At 40.1% G+C, this 19,953-nt stretch overlaps 1 protein-coding gene across 1 annotated transcript; it reads left to right on the forward strand.

Moving 5' to 3' along the window:
• The first annotated feature begins 267 nt into the window (after window positions 1–267).
• LOC139383430 (proton-coupled zinc antiporter SLC30A2-like) lies at window positions 268–19,730 on the forward strand. The gene is made up of 12 exons (XM_071127979.1): window positions 268–313; window positions 1,683–1,807; window positions 1,982–2,195; window positions 2,696–2,849; window positions 10,666–10,780; window positions 14,503–14,723; window positions 14,900–15,046; window positions 16,718–16,871; window positions 17,107–17,317; window positions 17,556–17,661; window positions 17,871–18,005; window positions 18,252–19,730. The coding sequence occupies exons 2-12, from the start codon at window positions 1,692–1,694 to the stop codon at window positions 18,395–18,397; spliced, it is 1,719 nt and encodes a 572-aa protein (XP_070984080.1). The 5' UTR covers window positions 268–313; window positions 1,683–1,691; the 3' UTR covers window positions 18,398–19,730.
• The last annotated feature ends 223 nt before the right edge of the window (window positions 19,731–19,953 follow it).

The following is a 19,953-nucleotide window of genomic DNA, read 5'->3' on the forward strand; positions in this document are numbered from 1 at the left end:
GTAATAATTTATTGTCTGTTCATAACTAATCATTACCACACATTAAATCGTTATAGTAGACATGTTCTATAGCCTATGTAATACAATGTGTTGAATTTCCATGTTCAGTCAGCCCACAAAGAATGTCTGAAAGAAACATATTGCAAATATGCTATGCACATGGCCGCAGTACCCCGAGAGCGCCTGGGTGGGTTTATGCGCACCACGCCACAAGCTGATCCGTGACGAGAAACCGGAATTGGCAGGCTGAAATGAAATGTTCGACTTCCTGAGGTCACCGTCAAGTTTTGTTTTGGGAGGGAGGTCATTTTATGTGAGTCTACACTTTGTTTGTTTTTAAACTGGCAAATGCGTAAAATTAAGTGTGCGGTCGTGGACAAAGATTCTAGGGACACTAAAAAACCCGTCGAAAGAAAGTGGAATGAATGTAGCGGTGTGATTGTTCACCTTATACACTTAACGGTACCATATTTTCATGCTTAGTTTATCTAAGTTTGAAGGTACCTTTCTTACAACCTGTTTCAGGCTCAGTCTTTAAAGGCGAATTATTTCTTTACTTTTTTCTCAACAATGTTTGTATAGCCTCAAATGAACAAGCTACAGATGTTCATTCAACGTCCGGAGCATGTTTGATTGAATGTGAATGGTTTTGTGGTGTAGGCATTGGTTGAAAAAATACCTAATTGTCATACTTGAGTAAAAGTAAAGATACCTCAACAGAACATTTCTCAAGTAAAAGACTGAAAGCATTTGGTTTTAAATATACGTGTGTATCAAAAGTTAATGTAATTTGCTAAAATACTTAAGTATAACAAGTTCAATTGTAGATCATTTCACATTCCTTATTTTTATTTACAAATAGTCAGTGGCACACGCCAACAAATTTACATTTAATTTACAAACGAAACAGATGTGTTTAGTGAGTCTGCTAGATCAGAGGCAGTAGGAAAGACCAAGGATGTTCTCTGTTTAGTGAGTCTGCTAGATCAGAGGCAGTAGGAAAGACCAAGGATGTTCTCTGTTTAGTGAGTCTGCTAGATCAGAGGCAGTAGGAAAGACCAAGGATGTTCTCTGTTTAGTGAGTCTGCTAGATCAGAGGCAGTAGGAAAGACCAAGGATGTTCTCTGTTTAGTGAGTCTGCTAGATCAGAGGCAGTAGGAATGACCAAGGATGTTCTCTGTTTAGTGAGTCTGCTAGATCAGAGGCAGTAGGAAAGACCAAGGATGTTCTCTGTTTAGTGAGTCTGCTAGATCAGAGGCAGTAGGAAAGACCAAGGATGTTCTCTGTTTAGTGAGTCTGCTAGATTGGAGGCAGTAGGAAAGACCAAGGATGTTCTCTTGATAAGTGTGTGCTTTGGACCATTTTCCTACCCTGCTAAGCATAAAAAATATACTTTGGGTTCCAAGGGAAAATACATGGAGTAAAAAATATGAATAGTATAGACACCCCAAAAAACTACTTAAGTAAAAAATACTTGAGAGTACTTCTTAAGTATCCCACTGGGGATAGGTAAGTGGACTCATTAGTGGAAGATGAATACATACAGTAACCTAATGTAGCACTTTATTTTTTATTTTTTTTGCGTCCTTGTCTCATATGCTAAAACTCAAAATACAAGCAAACTCTTTCTCAATGTCCTAATAGCATACCTGTCACGCCTGTCGTATTTATCACTGTTGCAGATCTAAAACATGGCGGAACCAAACCAAAGGCCTCAGCGTAAGATGTCCACCGCAGGAGACGGTCTATACAAGGTCCTCGGACTGGAGAAGGGGGCTTCGCAAGAAGAAATAAAGAAGGCATACAGGTATCAACCTCTCAACCACAGACAGAAGCTTAGTGAACGACTACAGAACAGATCAAAACGCGTTGGCTTTCTGAATAAAAGCACCATGAACTAAAGCTGTCCTGACGCTGCTGTTCTTTCCTCTTTTTTGGAATATTTCCAGTAAAAATCTACATATTTGCCTTCTTCTCCCAGGAAACTAGCACTGAGGCATCACCCTGACAAGAACCCAGACAACCCCGAGGCAGCTGAGAAGTTTAAGGAAATCAACAATGCCAACTCCATCCTCAACGACGAGACCAAGAGGAAGGTCTATGACGAGTACGGCTCCATGGGCCTCTATGTGGCCGAGCAGTTTGGAGACGAGAGTGTTAAATATTACTTCCTCATGCACAAGTGCTGGTTCAAGGCAAGAAGTCTTTAAGATCCTATACACATTTGCATACATATGCACTTTTTTTTTTTTACCTTTATTTAACCAGGCAAGTCAGTTAAGAACAAATTCTTATTTTCAAAGACGGCCTATTTTCAACGTGGGTTAACTGCCTGTTCAGGGGCAGAACGACAGATTTGTACCTTGTCAGCTCGGGGATTCGAACTTGCAACCTTTCGGTTACTAGTCCAACACTCTAACCACTAGGCTACCCTGCAGACAGCTATACCCAAAAGAGACTTATTGTACCCACTTAATGAGTGCATACTGTAATGTTTTGTTGTTATAAGCATTTGATTCCTGTTGGAAATGAACTCACGACCTTGGCATTGCTAAATTGTACTGTATGTTAATCATTACTCATTATTAGTGTTGAAATAAAACAAAACTCTGTATTACAGTTTTTTTTTAACACTTAGAAGTGTATGCATGAAAACTTGTGCCCTGTGTGACAAAAATCCTCTGTGTATTTCCAGACCCTGATGGTGTTCTGTGGGATCTTCACCTGCTGCTGCTGCTGCTGTTTCTGCTGCTTCTGCTGTGGGAAGTGCAAGCCACCGGGGAACGAGGAGCACGCATACGTAGACCCAGAGGACCTTGAGGCCCAGATCAGAGCTGAGCAGGACAGGGGTGAGTGGGGGAAGGGGCAGTGGTATATTGTGTATAATTCTTAATGCCCACTGATGCGTATCAAAGTAGTGTAGTGGAGGTTTACGCCGTTTCAATGAATGAGGCTGATGGAACAGATCAGAATGTTTAGCTTAAAATGTTGTTGAACTATTATTTCTTCACATTTTAGGCACAGCAATGTACGGACGACGGTAGTTCTTCATGGACAGAGATGAAAATATCTGTTAGAAATTTAGAAATAGGGGGTGATTTTAAATATGCGAAAAATATCATGATCAACTATCACTATCATATGACTAGGATATGCCTTTGGCTGCTAGACAATGAAAGAAAACCAGTAGAACAGGAGAACACATATGTAAGTCTATATAAAAATGATTGCCTTCATGTTTCTATGGTGGGATTTTGGCTATAGGCTACTTTCAAGTAAGGTAAGACTTGCCTCCATGAAGTAAAACGTCCAGGTTTAAAACAATTAACAAATAGAAAAAATATGGCGACGCCTAACCGTCTTCTGATAGATGGAAAGGCTTTCCTAAAAACCTTTTCTATTAAATGGTAACAACAGTAGCTACAAAGTAGCCTACCTGTCAGAGTGATATCATGATTTTTCGCATCAGTCCAGTAGCCTTTTCTTTTGCAAACTCCAACTTGTGCTATAGGAACAACCAACCAAACAACCGTGCTAGGTGTCTGCACGCAGGGTAACTGCACTAGACCTCAAATTGTCTCCTGATGTGGTTTAAGCATTGTTATGTACTTATAGTGCATTCCAAATTCTGTTTCACTTTTCACTATAAAAAAATAATCTATCTACACACAAAGGCAAAGCGAAAACAGGTTTTTAGACATTTTTGCCAATTTATAGAAAATAAAAACAGAAATACCTTATTTACACAAGTATTCAGAGCCTTTGCCATCCTTGATGTTTCTACAACTTGATTGAAGTCCACCTGTGGTAAATTCAATTGATTAGACATGATTTGGAAAGGCACACACCTGTCTATATAAGGTCCCACAGTTGACAGTGCATGTCAGAGCAAAAACCAAGCCATGAGGTCAAAGGAATTGTCCGTAGAGCTCCGAGACAGGATTGTGTCGAAGCACAGATCTGGGGTAAGGTTACCAAAACATGTCTGCAGCATTGAAGGTCACCAAGAACGCAGTGGTCTCCATCATTCTTAAATGGAAGAAGTTTGGGAGGTGACCAAGAACCCAATGGTCACTCTGACAGAGCTTCAGAGTTCCTCTGTGGAGATGGGAGACCCTTCCAGAAGGACAACCAGCTCTTCACCAATCAGGCCTTTTATAGTAGATTGGCCAGATGGAATCCACTCCTCAGTAAAAGGCACATGACAGCCCGCTTGGAGTTTGCCAAAAGGCACCTAAAGGACCAAGATTGAACTCTTTGGCCTGAATGCCAAGCGTCATGTCTGGAGGAAACCTGGCACCATCCCTACGGTGAAACATGGTGGCAGCATCATGCTGTCTGGATGTTTTTCAGCGGCAGGGACTGGGAGGCTAGTCAGGATAGAGGGAAAGATGAACGGAGCAAAGTACAGAGAGATTCTTGATGAAAACCTGCTGAAAATAGCTGTGCAGCAACGCTCCCCATCCAACATGACAGAGCTTGAGAAGAATGTGAGAAACTCCCCAAGTACAGGTGCAAAGCTTGTAGCTTCATACCCGAGAAGACTCAAGGCTGTAATCGCTGCCAAAAGTGCTTCAACAAAGTACCTAGTAGAAAGTCTGAATACTTATGTAAATGTGATATTTAAGCTTTTTATTTTCAATAAATTTGCAGACTTTTCTAAATCTGTTTTTTTGCTTTGGATCATGGGGTTATTGTGTGTAGATTGATGAGGTGGGGGGGGACAATTTAATCAAATTCACAATAAGGAAAAAGTCGAGGGGTCTGAATACTTTCCGAATACTACTTTCCGAATGCATGGTATGTGATGGTATACAATTCTAAGCAAGGTTTGAAATTATTATGTTTTAGTCAAACGCTATATCTGTTTGGGCTTCATACGGTCAATTTACAGTCTACAAATTTTTAATTATGACCATCCGCTTGAGGAAAAAAATCGTTCCACGGCTGAATCTAGTTGATGATTCCTGCTGTACATCTTTAGAAATTAGTTTTAGAATCAGCCCCTCTCTTTGTTTAGATGAACAATTACATCACTGAAATGGTTCCAGTGCACTATAACATGCTGCGAGGGTTCCGGAGCACTATAACATGCTGCGAGGGTTCCGGAGCACTATAACATGCTGCGAGGGTTCCGGAGCACTATAACATGCTGCGAGGGTTCCGGAGCACTATAACATGCTGCGAGGGTTCCGGAGCACTATAACATGCTGCGAGGGTTCCGGAGCACTATAACATGCTGCGAGGGTTCCGGAGCACTATAACATGCTGCGAGGGTTCCGGAGCACTATAACGTGCTGCGAGGGTTCCGGAGCACTATAACGTGCTGCGAGGGTTCCGGAGCACTATAACGTGCTGCGAGGGTTCCGGAGCACTATAACGTGCTGCGAGGGTTCCGGAGCACTATAACGTGCTGCGAGGGTTCCGGAGCACTATAACGTGGTGAGAGGGTTCCGGTGCACTATAACGTGGTGAGAGGGTTCCGGTGCACTATAACGTGGTGTGAGGGTTCCGGTGCACTATAACGTGGTGAGAGGGTTCCGGTGCACTATAACGTGGTGTGAGGGTTCCGGTGCACTATAACGTGGTGAGAGGGTTCCGGTGCACTATAACGTGGTGAGAGGGTTCCGGTGCACTATAACGTGGTGAGAGGGTTCCGGTGCACTATAACGTGGTGAGAGGGTTCCGGTGCACTATAACGTGGTGAGAGGGTTCCGGTGCACTATAACGTGGTGTGAGGGTTCCGGTGCACTATAACGTGGTGAGAGGGTTCCGGTGCACTATAACGTGGTGAGAGGGTTCCGGTGCACTATAACGTGGTGAGAGGGTTCCGGTGCACTATAACGTGGTGAGAGGGAGGAAGTAGAAGTAGTCTGAAAATGTTTTTTCATTTTACAACCAGTGGTGAGATTATAATTATGTCTCAGCCAGGCCCAAGTTCAGCCTCTGGCAACTCAGGTGAAACTCCAAACTGGGTCGGCTTTAACTAATTTTGTATACTGTATTACGTGCTTACTGTTTACACCTATTAAAATTTGTACTCTAGCAGCTTGTCAAGGTTGGGTGGGTTACTTTCTATATTCAATCCATTACTTGTTACCTGTCAAATTGTAATCTGTAACAATTTTTGGATTTACTCAAACTCAGTAATGTAATCTAATTACATTGTTACTTTTAGATTGTTACTTTCCCCTTAAGAGGCATGGAAGAAGACACAAATGTATGTTACCAATTGAACGACATCTATTGCAGGATCAATCAATGTTAAAGTTTACATAGCTGGCCATCAATGGATGTAAAATTTACTTTATTGGTTGGTTATGTAGGCTTCTTCTAACCCATCTCTTTCTACTACATATAATAATACTATTAAATTATATCTTTATATTAAAAACCAGTCTATCAGAATTCCAGTCATTCCAATAAATGTTATACCCCTTGATCTTCAAGAATAGGATAAGTAAATATGGAACTATAGATTAGCCAAATTGTTTTACCTGAGCATAACCCCAAAACGAAAGACTTACTAGCCAGCCCTTCTCTGTTGTTATGATTTTGTTGTCACGGAGGACTGATTGGGCACCTTGATTCGAGATCTACGCTCATGGAATGGCATGCTTTGAGCACTGCTGAAAAGTGTTATTTACATGTGAAACATGAATGCCATATGCTGCGTTTGCTATAGGCCTGTTGTTGACCTTTTTGTTGGTGGCGATGATATCTTGATAAAATGCACTGTTTAAAGGGCAAATCCACAGATGAAACAATAACAAAATGGACACCCCTCAGCTTTTTACCAAAACAGAGGAGGGATGGGCCTTGAGAAATGTAAACACTCTCAGGTTAATAGACAGAGCTGTGGATGCAAAGACTGAACATACATGATATAACAATTATTGTTTTAACCATGTTATGAGGCTATGCAGTGTTTTTTTTTTTTTACATTTACAATGTTTACAAATATTGGAATAAAACAAGCACATTTTGGGTTCTGATGGAGTGTGACAGTCAAACTAAACTCATGAGTCATTTATAAGTTATATTCTTCAAGTGTGTATACATCCTAAATAACTAACTAACTAACTAACTAACTAGATGTTGACCGATTATGATTTTTCAACACCGATTTATTGGAGGACCAAAACATGCCGATACCGATTTAATCAGCCGATGAAATTTTGTATTTATTTTTTAAAATAAAAATAATAGACATTTTTATTTGTATTTATTTGTAATAATGACAATTACAACAATACTGAATGAACACTTATTTTAACTTAATATATTACATCAATAAAATCGATTTAGCCTCAAATAAATAATGAAACATGTTAAATTTTGTTTAAATTATGCAAAAACAAAGTGTTGGAGAAGAAAGTAAAAGTGCAATATGTGCCATGTAAGAAAGCTAACGTTTCAGTTCCTTGCTCAGAACATGAGAACATATGAAAGCTGGTGGTTCCTTTTAACATGAGTCTTCAATATTCCCAGGTAAGAAGTTTTAGGTTGTAGTTATAATAGGAATCATAGGACTATTTCTCTCTATACAATTTGTATTTCATATACCTTTGACTATTGGATGTTCTTATAGGCACTTTAGTGTTGCCAGTGTAACAGTATAGCTTCCATCCCTTTCCTCGCCGCTACCTGGGCTCGAACCAGGAACACATCGACAACAGCCACCCCCCGAAGCAGCGTTACCCATGCAGAGCAAGGGGAACAACTACTCCAAGTCTCATAGCGAGTGGTGTTTGAAACGCTATTAGCACGCACCCCGCTAACTAGCTAGCCATTTCACATCGGTTACACCAGCCTAATCGTTGAGAGTTGATAGGCTTGAAGTCATAAACAGCGCAATGCTTGAAGCATTGCAAAGAGCTGCTGGCAAAACGCACAAAAGTGCTGTTTGAATGAATGCTTACGAGCCTGCTGCTGGCTACCATCGCTCAGTCAGACTGCTCTATCAAATCATAGACTTAATTATAACATAATAACACACAGAAATACAAGCCGTAGGTCATTAATATCATCGAATCCGGAAACTATCATTTTGAAAACAAAACGTTTATTTCAGTGAAATACGGAACCGTTCGGTATTTTATCTAACGGGTGGCATCCCTAAATCTAAATATTCTTGTTACATTGTACAACCTTTTAATGTTATGTCATAATTATGTAAAATTCTGGCAAATTAGTTTGCAATGAGCAAGGCTGCCCAAACTGTTGCATATACCCTGACTCTGCGTGCAATGAATGCAAGAGAAGTGACACAATTTCACCTGGTTAATATTGCCTGCCATAATGTCAGATTTTAAAAAGGCTTTTCGGCGAAAGCATAAGAAGCTATTATCTGATGATAGCACAACAGTAAACAACACAACAGAGTAGCATATTTCAACTCTGCAGGTGCTACACAAAACGCAGAAATAAAATATAAATCATGCCTTACCTTTGACAAGCTTCTTTTGTTGGCACTCCAATATGTCCCATAAACATCACAATTGGTCCTTTTGTTCGATTAATTCCATCCATATACATCCAAAATGTAAATTTATTTGGCGCGTTTGATCCAGAAAAAAACAGCTTCCAAATTGCGCAACGTCACTACAAAATATTTCAAAAGTTGCCTGTAAACTTTGCCTAAACATTTCAAACTACTTTTGTAATACAACTTTAGGTATTTTTAAACGTTAATAATCGATCAAATTGAAGACTGGTCTATCTGTGTTCAATACAGGAAGACAAACATTTTCAAGTCTTGTGCAACTCTCAACAGTGTTACACAGTTCCTAGATGGCCTTACTTCTTCATTGCACAAAGGAATAACCTCAACCAAATTCCAAAGACTGGTGACATCCACTGGAAGCGGTAGGAACTGAAAACAAGTTCCTAAGAAATATCGTTTCCCAATGAGAACGCAATGAACAGACAGAGACCTCAAAAAAACAAAACAAACATTCTGAACGGTTAGTCCTCGGGGTTTTGCCTGCTACATAAGTTCTGTTATACTCACAGACATGATTCAAACAGTTTTTGAGAAACTTCAGAGTGTTTTCTATCCAAATCTACTAATAATATGCATATCTTATATTCTTGGCATGAGTAGCAGGAAGTTGAAATTGGGCACGCTATTTATCCAAAAGTGAAAATGCTGCCCCCTATACATTAAGAAGTTAACTGACTTGCCTAGTTAAATAAAGGTGTCAAAAAAAAATTGCATCGGCAAAATCGGCGTCCATAAATACAGATTTCCGATTGTTATGAAAACTTGAAATCGGCTCTAATTAATCGGCCTTTCCGATTTAAATCGGTCGACCTCTCATTCACACACACACACAAACAAACAAACAAACGTTTGGACGCACCTAGTCATCAAATAAAGATGTCCAAACTTTTGACTGAATATATATTTTTTAAATTCATTATTTATAAGTCCAAAAATGGATGTAGCAACTATACATTGCCCCTTTTAAGTGTGCATGTTTGGGCATGTCTCCATTAGGCCTATTCCAGTCACTGGCTGTCCACTGGTTTCAAAAACAGTGATTTGATAGGCAGCTTAAACTTCTTGAATTCAACCATTATTGAGTTCAAATACACATTTAGATTTGTGAACAGCCATCCACAACAACCACAATCCGTAAGGCGCAAATGGCTAAATGAGAGAGCAGCCGTGTGATTCACATCAATGCCCTATGTAGATATCAATAGTAAGTGATATCCATATCGCCGTAGACTACATCACTGGTGTCATCCTGACCTCCAAGCGTTTATTCAAGTTGGATCATCTTTGGATGCCAACAGCAGTCGCACCATTGGAAGACACAGCTTGAACTGTAGCCTGCAAAAGCCCATTCCTACTCTTTTCCCGCGATCCATCAAACACAATTTGGTGTGTCATCATAGTGGTCTCTGACTTGTGTGGTCTCTGACATCATAGTGGTCTCTGACATCATAGTGGTCTCTGACATCATAGTGGTCTCTGACTTGTGGTCAGACTCACTCAGGTGGAACAAACTTAAACTTCCGCCTTTTCTATGCTGATTTGAAAGTCATTGAGGGAAACAGAGGTGGCAAAAAATTTCGCAAACAACCTTTCTGAATTTTAGAAGTAATCCTCGAAGTAATCCTCTAGTTTTTCAAACGTATCTGTAATCTGATTACAATATTTTTGCTAGTAACCGATTACAGTGATTTTTTTTGTTGTTGTAATCCGTTACTCCCCAACATTGAAGATAAGGCCCTGCAGTTTATCAACCTATATGCTTCTTGTTTTGGCCTCTTTTACCAATTTGGTATTTTAGTGCTGAATGTGCTAGCTGTAATAACTAGTAATAACTAATGTAACTAATGCAACAAGTAATGTCATTGCTTTCATCCATTGCAAGCCTGCTTCCTTGTTTGATTGCGATGATGATTGCATAATTAAGGCAATGTTTTTGTTTACTGCCAGTTAATCTACATGGTAAACATGGTATGGAATTGTGGATGATGAGGATCGTTACTAATGGAAGTGGTTGTGTAAAACAAAACAAGAAGAGCACAAACGTCCATCTCATATGAGCTAATATAAGTATGTGTTTAGATCTATCAATCTAATAGGAAATCACTGCCTGCTCGAGAAGAGCTCAGTGAATTAACAGTACATCTCTGTTCTCCCTGCAGGTGAACATCAACCCGTTGTGGTCCAACCTCATTCTGCTGCTGTTGAGAAGGCAGAGTCCGACCACGACCAGTCTGCATCCAACCACTCTGACCCTATATTCACCACAACGGACCAGTAAGAACCTGTTAGCGAGGCGTCTTCCCATAGCCTGGTCCCAGATCTGTTAGTGCTGTTTTGCTAACTCCTATGGTCATAGGGACTTGGTAAGACATGGGACCAGTCTAGTCTTCCCAGTCTGCTACTGCCAACCAAGATGGTCCACTCTACTGAAAATACTGTGATCAGTTTCTGGGGATCAGTGGCAGGTGCTTAAATGCTTACAGTCAACCCTCTGTACTATATGTGGCCAAAGCCATGTACAGTTCCTTCAGAAAGTATTCATACCCCTTGACTTATTCCACATTTTCTGTTAAAGCCTGACTTTTTCTTACCCATTGACACACAATAACCCATAATGACAATGTGAAAACATGTTTTTTGACATTTTTGCTAATTAAATGTATAAATATCTTATTTACATAAGTATTCACAACCTGGAGTCAATAGTTGTTAGAATCACCTTTGGCAGCGACTTAAAGAGTCTTTCTGGGTAAGAGCTTTGCACACATGGATTGTCCAATATTTGCACATTATTCCTTAAAAAAATATTCCAGCTCTGTTAAGCTCATTGCTAGACATCCATTTTCATGTCTTGTCGTAGGTTTCCAAGCAGATTTAGGTCAAAACTGTAACTAGGTCACTCAGGAAAATTCTATGTCATCTTGGTGAGAAAATCCAGTGTATATTTGGCCTTGTATTTTAGGTCATTGTCCTGCTGACAGGTGATTTTGTCTCCGTGTCTGTTGGAAAGCAGACTGAATCAGGTTTTCCTCATGGATTTTACCTGTGCTTAGCTCTATTCCATTTTTTAAAAATAGCAATCACTGCCTAGTTCTTGCCGATGACAAGCATACCCATAACATGATGCAGCCACCACAATGCTTGAAAATATGAGGAGTGGTACCCAGTAATGTGTTGTGTTGGATTTGCTCCCAACATAACACTTTCTATTCAGGACATTAAGTTAATTTCTTTGCCACAGGTTTTACTTTAGTGCCTGTTTTGTAATATTCTGTACAGACTTTCTTCTTTTGACTTTGTCGTTTAGGTTAGTATTGTGGTGTAACTACAATGTTGTTGATCCATCCTCAGTTTTATCCTATCGCAGCCATTAAAGTCTGTAACTGTTTTAAAGTTACCATTGGCCTCATGGTGAAATCCCTGAGCGGTTTCCTTCCTCTCCAGCAAACTAAGTTAGGAAGGACGCCTGTATCTTTGTAGTGACTGGGTGTATTGATACACCACCCAAAGTGTAATTAATAACTTCACCATGCTCAAAGGGATATTCAATGTGTGCTTTAAAAAATAAATACAAATTACGTCACATAAGTCCATGCAACTTATGTGACTTGATAAGCAAATTGTTACTCCTGAACTTTATTTAGGTTTGCCAAAACAAAGGGCTTGAATACTTATTGACTCAAGACATTTCAGCTGTTCATTTTTTATTAATTTGTAAAAATGTCTAAAAACATAATTACACTTTGACATTATGGGGTATTGTGTGTAGGCCAGCGACACACAATCTAAATGTAATACATTTTTTATTCTGCGGGTAACAACAAAATGTGGAAAAAGTCGAGTAGTGTGAATAATTAAGGCACTGTATGTGGATTTATATTTTGTTATCTTAATAATAAGACTGTATATGTCTCATTTCAATTGCCAGTTGTGGTCTATGTTTACAAGAGTCGTACATTCTTATGATTGTGCCAACTGCCAAGTTTACCTTCATGCGCAGGCGATCTTTTTGTAGATTTGAAAAATTGGAATTTTTAAATAGTACGAAACAGTATGTACAGGGTAACGGCTTCTATGTATGCTTAATGGACCATGTAGAGAGGGTGAGTGAATCGAAACTGACATCTCCCAAATGGCTTCTTGTCTTGTGCACTACCTTTTGACCTCCGCTATGTAGTGCACTACTTTTCACCAGGGCCCATAAGTCTCTGGTCAAAAGTAGTGCACTATATAGGGAATAGTGTGCCATTTTGAGACACAGCCTGAGTCTGAATTTGTAAATAAATGTGCACTTTAAGCGCCTTCTTAGCATAATGAACCACTGTCATAGTAAGGGCTGCTGTGGTCTGCCAATAACTGCAACTTTAACCTATGTGAAGAAATGCTCAAAGTTTGAATGTGTTGTTTATATATGTTTGTTTGTAGGCTACAGAGCAATATTTGTTCAGGCTTTATTTTCAGTTTTCCAAAGCTTGTGATTCCAATTTGTAGGATTCTGTATGCCAACCCCAGTCCTGAACTCACATATGTGCTCACTGTTTTTTTTGTCATGTCTCTCTCATACCTCCCTGTTTTTTTTTTCTCTGTGTGTAATAATATAGGAGATGTTGTCATTTAAAACTCTCTCTGTATTCCTGAACCAAATGATTTTCTATATCTTTTGATCTAATCTTGTGTGGTCTGGATACACCTGTCAAATTCCCTTTCTGTACACTATATATATTTGTTTATATTAATCGCTTCCCACGTACACCCGCTAGACTTTTTAAACACTTGGACAACAATTAATGACAGTTGTTGAAAGGCGTTGTCTCACACACCAGCAATCCACATATTTTAAAGTGGGTTTCTGTTGTAGTTCACCAGTTTCAGTGAATACTGTCAAAATTCCAATGCAGGTCAAAATAATCTTTCCGTAATTGTTCACTCGACCTAATATGGATAGAACAAAGGCCTTGCTTTTAATAAACATTTTTTTTTTTTTATCCTACTTTCAGTTTTATATACTGTTCATACTGTAAAATATATTTATGTGTGTGTGTGTGTGTATATGATTAATAAATTGGGGATTCTGATCAATTGTTTGCCTATTCATATCTTCTGCATAACTTATTTTTCATGACAATACCATACTTCTACAATAAATAAATGTGTGTAAAGGTGCTTGTGATCCAGAAAAACATGAGACTTGATACCTAATTTATTTACTATCAATGCTTGATACACAATGAGTAGCAGTAGCCACAATAGACAACTGACTTGGAGTGACTTGGCCTGTTATGATAGGTTGATTGTGTAATCATGGCCCCTAGTCAGTTATCTCCCAGTGTCCATACAAACACCACACCTGATTAACAGGTGTCAGGTTTTCAGCAGGCGCAGGCATGAACCAGATCAATGTTTGAGAGGCTGACGGAATTAGGTCGGAGAGGCAGCGATATCATAAGGACAGTGGCGTTTTCCTTTTGGTTGTATAGTCACTGTTTAAGCCTACGTTTTGATTCTTACTAAACTTTCAGGAGCTGTTTTGAAGGAGATTATGGATTCTCAGAAACACCGTCTCGTCCAGGATGATACTACAACATACTCCATGCCATTACTGGGGCATGTGGTTATTTTATTTACAACCTTTAAGGCCTATGTTAGGAACAGTTACTATTTTAATGTTGCATTATCTTCATCTCAGTTAACAGCTGTTCAGTCCAATTTGCACGAATCGATAAATGGACAACTCCGTTATCAGTTTATAGTTGATAGATTTACGTGTGGTTCTGTGTGAAAGAAATACAGCCTAGACAGAACATGCATTCCAAGTGCTTAGTTATCATTAAATGTACCCAAGTAGCTGATTGTCATACATATTTGTGTGTTTTGTCCCAAACTTTCTTGATGTTTTTAATACGAGAGCTCTAGTGAGTAAGTTTTCCATTGTATGTATTATTCCATGACCCACTCTATATGACAAATCAACTTGATCTTGGGACGTTTTCTCTCAGGTCATTCCCTGGGTCTGAGCAAGACAAATGTCCCAGTCCAACAGCAGAGACTGGAGACAGAACTGCTGCAGCTGTCCGGTGGCATCCTGTTACTGCTACTGGTCACTGCCATGAGAACGACAGGGCTTCGTGGACAGAGAGTCGTGAGAAGCAGCTGGCCAAGAGGAAACTCATCATCGCATCTGTTGTCAGCCTGGTCTTCATGGTTGGAGAGGTGATCGGTAAGATTCTGATAAATAATGACACATGAAGAAGATAATGGAGACAGAAAACAGAAAGAAACTAATGCATTTTGGAGCACAGATTTTCCTATTTACTCAACTTGTAAAATATTCAATCTGGTGGATAAATTATATTTCTGAAACGTGTGTGTGTTTCATTTTCTCTATCCTCACAGGTGGTTACGCGGCACACAGTCTGGCCATCATGACCGACGCAGCTCATCTCCTCACAGACTTCGGTAGCATCATGGTCAGCCTCTTCTCTCTATGGGTCTCCTCCAGACCTCCCACCAAAACCATGAACTTTGGCTGGCATCGCTCAGGTTGGTTGAACTTTATAAGAACTCAGGCTGGCACCATATGTCAATATGCCTTGTTTTAGTTAGATGAACTGGCACCATGCCTTGTTTTAGTCAGATGAACTGGCACCATATGTCAATATGCCTTGTTTTAGTCAGATGAACTGGCACCATATGTCAATATGCCTTGTTTTAGTCAGATGAACTGACACCATGTGTCAATATGCCTTGAGAGAAGAGGCTGACCATGATGCTACCAAACTCTGTGAGGAGATGAGCAGCGTCGGTCATGACGGCCAGAATGTGTGCCGTGTAGCCACCTGTGAGGAAAGAGAAAATGAAACACACACACACGTTTCAGAAAAGTGTTCTGAGGCTGAATATAATTTATCCACAAGTCAGATGAACTTTCCTGAGCATGTTTCAGTGAGCTTCAGTACATTCAAAAGATGAAACTTTCCATAATGTATATTTTAATAACAATTACCACTCTCGGTGTGTATTTGGATAGGGAAGCAAAACAATTATCCTTTGTAGTTGAACAACAGTCTATGATTCAGTGATTCCGTTTGGGAGATTCAGTGATTCAGTTTGGGAGATTCAGTGATTCAGTTTGGGAGATTCAGTGATTCAGTTTGGGAGATTCAGTGATTCAGTTTGGGAGAGTTTACTATTGTAGATTTTGATGTGTTTTTTTTTGTACAGGGGGTGTGAATAGGGAGTCAATTAGTTGACACCTTTAGTAAACGTTTCTCTAATTTCCTGGGAACATCAATGTGTCAGCATTGATATGACCAGATATCATTCCCAATAAGTCTTTCATGTTCACGTGTGTTCTGAAAGTGGTCATTGTGATTAAAATACACTATTGAAGTTAAGTTTCTAATTGTTGTCGTGGCAGAATCAGAATTATTTAGGTTACATTTATAAATAAAAATGTTTTATTTATATTATTGCATGCTTATGTGAGATATGTCATTAGAATGTCTATTTTTGGATAACACTGTTGGCCGGTTGCAGTTATCTGTTCTCTGTCAGGGTTCAGTTACTTGGGCCGCAGAGAGGGGAGAGGTCAAGCTTGTCTTCATATGTAAACATATCTTTTAAACCATGTGAAGGGGTGATTGAGGGGCAACCAATTATCTCTTGGCTCCACAATGTCTGTGTGCCAGTCACTGTGTCTCCGTGAGCATGTCCAGGAGGGGTGTATTTGATATATGCTAATGGATGAGGTAATGTCTTGGTACTATGTTGTACCAAGAACGAGAAGTAGAACCTCGTTTTAGGAGAGCAAACTGAACGATAATTTATAGCTAATGCTGTCTGGCTATGGGACACTCCTCTCTCAAGTAAAGTCTTCCTTTGTAATGTTCTGATCTGTTATTCGTCATGTGAGTTGAGAGGGGTGTGTCTTGGCTATAAATGATACTAAGAACTGTTTTGTAAGCACTCTCAGAGAATTCATTTATAGACACTGAATTGATCTGAGAGTCACAGGGTTGTGATGGAGCTCATATAATTAAAGATGGACTTTATGATAACTCTGACTTGTGTGGTGGTTTGGTCTCATGATTTGGTAAATACAGGAAATTTCCACTACATTGTTTACTTCCAATGTGGCTTGAATGTTGGCTGTATCACATATACATGATATAATATGAATCCATTTCTTATCGTCCCTATGATGTTCTGCAGAAATCCTGGGTGCCTGTTTGTCAGTGCTGTCCATCTGGGCTGTGACAGGGGTGCTGGTGTTCATCGCCGTTCAGAGGATCCTTAACGATGACTTTGAGATCCACAGCCAGATCATGCTCATTACCTCAGGCTGTGCTGTGGGGGTCAATGTCTTGTGAGTAAAGCTAAGAATGTCTGTTTTGTCAATATAAATTTTTTATTGGCCTTCATGGGATTGGTTGTGAAGGTGTGAGAGACATAGACTGGTCCCAGATCTGTTTGTGCTCTCTTGCCCACTGCTATGGTAATTGTAGGACTTGGCAATACAGAATAAAAAGATCTGGACGAGACCTGGTCAGTTGTAGATAATTGGCTGCTCTTCTAACAATAGGCTTTGTTTGTTTGTGAAGAATGGCCCTAATCCTCCATCAGTCCAGTCACAGCCACGGTCCCTCCTACCACCGACCCCATGACAATACAGTCAACCTGTCACACGGCCACTCTCACGGACTCCCTGGTGGCCATGGCAACACCAGCGTGAGAGCGGCTTTTATCCATGCAGTAGGGGATCTGTTGCAGAGTCTGGGGGTACTGCTGGCTGCTACCATTATACACTTCTGGGTCAGTGATGCTGTCGACTTCACTTGCCTTATTCCTTTTAGCTCATAGTGGAGCAAAATGCCTTCACAGTTATTCCTCAGAAAAGCCCAGCCATCAACAGGCGAACGGTAGGATGAGATATTTATGCAGCAGAATACGTTAACCATACTTACTGTAGGCTATACCGGCAACTCTGGCTAATATTTAGAGGAAAACGACGGCTTGATTTGAACGTGTCATCTCTTTTTATCCCCAACAGCCTCAGTATAAAATAGCAGATCCCATTTGTACCTTCATGTTCTCTGTATTTGTGCTGGGAACAACTGTCACTATCCTGAAGGACGTCTTCAGGATACTCATGGAAGGTGAGTACACAGGTTATCATCCAAACCTTGAAGTAAATACTTTGGCCTCTGTATTTATCATTCTGGACCCTGAAAGTGTGTGACCAAGTCAAACAAAAACAAAAAAGATCATTAAAGGCTATTGTAACATGGTTATTGGATGTAGTAGTCTCACTGTATAGAATGTTATCATAAGCACCCTTAGTGTTTTCTTGTGGGACTTTCTACAGGGGTTCCTAAAGGTATCGACTTCAATACTGTGAGAGAAATGCTGCTGTCGCTGAGAGGAGTCAAGACCACACACAACCTCCACATGTGGGCCCTCACATTGAGCCAGTCACAGCTCTCTGTACACGTGGCTATAGGTACGCACATGCTTGCACAGACTAACACTACAATACTCTGTCTGTACAATACACTCATGGTCAGACAGACGTACTGGCACGCACGCACGCACGCACACACACACACACACACACACACACCTCTGAATATTCTGTCAGTTGTTAATCAGGAACACCTCAGTATTGGTGGTTTGTCTTTGTGTTGATGTGACTAAAAATCTCACCAAAAATAATAGAATCCATATTCCTGTTTGTTTTGTTCTAAAGAGGAAGATGCCAGTCCCCAACAGGTACTCATGGATGCTACCAAGCTGCTCCAGTCAGAGTTTGGTTTCTCCAGCATCACCATCCAGGTAGAGCAGTATGCAGAGGAGATGATCTATTGCATGCAGTGTCAGGACCCCACGGACTGACATCACTACCACCATGGGGGTTGAGACTGAACTATAGGGACCACTATGGGAGATTGTCTGACTGAATCCACCATGGAGGTTATTTGAGAACCCTGTACAAAATCTAGCATGTGCTGGCTAACTACTCAATTGAGATTTGTTAACAGTCTGTCATGACAGATCACTAGTGGGGCTAAAGACTCTATGGACAAGAGAGGTTTCTCTACCCTATGAGAGCAAAGAATTCTTCCCAGTCTGTACTGTATGTCTGTTACAGTATGCCGTGTGAGGTCACACGACTTCAACAGGGTGGTACTGTAGATTACACAGTGGGACGCGAGGTGCTATCACGTCATTTTCCTTAATGCAGCACTTCTGTGGGAAAAGCTCCTGTTTCGATCAATATTGGTTTTTCTAGTAAGATAACAGACAGATAGACAAGGTCAACAGAAAGTGTCATTGTCACACATAATGTTTTATGTAAAAGATCTGGTCGTGTTTAGATAATTACATGTATCATATTTATTTAGTTTATATTATATAACAGTGTGGTATATTAACATAAATACTGAAACATTTCAATCTCGAACATTGTTTTTTTAAACCTTTCAGTTTGTAGACCTTTCATTTCCCTCTACATTCTTACTGATTTACTACCAAGGTGAGACCATGGTGATTGAGGGACTTCACAGAGAGGGTGAGATTCAATCCAAGGCGTTTTATAGACCAGCACACTGGTAATCCAACAATGCGCCTTTGAAAGTTAATTTCCCTGACGTCCGTGGAGATCACACTCAATGTAAACTTTGTCAACTCAAGCATAAATTACCTTTAAAAGTCAAGAACCACGCTTACGCTGCTCTCTGTAAACGTGCCTTGGATTGAATCCAGGACTTAGTTGTTCAGGCTCTGAGTAATGTGTTGAGCCTGGGGAACAGACGCACGCCGCTCTGTGTCGTCTCCTCCATCACCATCTCCAAGGGAACCTCTTTTACCTTACTGATGTACTCAGCACAGACAGAGATGTTCTTCGGCTCATTTCTCACCTACAGTATGTTTAAGACATAAAAGCAGAGAGGAGAGTAGTGCTGTAAAATATTCTTAGCTGTATAATTTATTTTCCAACATTATTTGATGTACGACCTCTTTCAAACCAGGATAAATGGTATATGGATGTCAATTTATACTCTATACTTTGTTTTTCTCTGCTGGTGTGTTATACTTTGTTTTAATCTGACTGTGTGTTTTACCTTGTTTTTCTCTGATTGTGTGTTTTACCTTGTTTTTCTCTGACTGTGTGTTTTACCTTGTTTTTCCCTGACTGTGTGTCAGTAAATAAATGAACACAGAAACACCCCTGTCTGTTTCTCTGGCCCCAAGGCAGGTAAACCGGTTTCTAGACACCTGCTCTCCAACGCCAGCTGTTTCACCAGGTTCTGCTTCTTGTGAGAAAACACATAAAGAAAGGAAGAAAAAATGCACTTCGTCTGTTCAGATAAAATGCATTAAACAATAATTATTGTTGAAACAAAGTGAACAAGTACTGTGGTGTTACACCTACTCAGTGTGAGAAAACA

The sequence above is a fragment of the Oncorhynchus clarkii genome, chromosome 25, assembly GCF_045791955.1.
Source record: "Oncorhynchus clarkii lewisi isolate Uvic-CL-2024 chromosome 25, UVic_Ocla_1.0, whole genome shotgun sequence".
NCBI lineage: Eukaryota > Metazoa > Chordata > Actinopteri > Salmoniformes > Salmonidae > Oncorhynchus > Oncorhynchus clarkii.

Excerpts from the sequence above, each read along its gene's own strand:
- LOC139383430 (XM_071127979.1), top strand. The coding sequence starts at position 1,692 with ATGGCGGAACCAAACCAAAGGCCTCAGCGTAAGATGTCCACCGCAGGA. Across the intron at positions 10,781-14,502 it reads ATATTCACCACAACGGACCA|GTCATTCCCTGGGTCTGAGC; the intron begins GTAAGAACCTGT and ends GTTTTCTCTCAG. Across the intron at positions 17,318-17,555 it reads CTACCATTATACACTTCTGG|CCTCAGTATAAAATAGCAGA; the intron begins GTCAGTGATGCT and ends TATCCCCAACAG.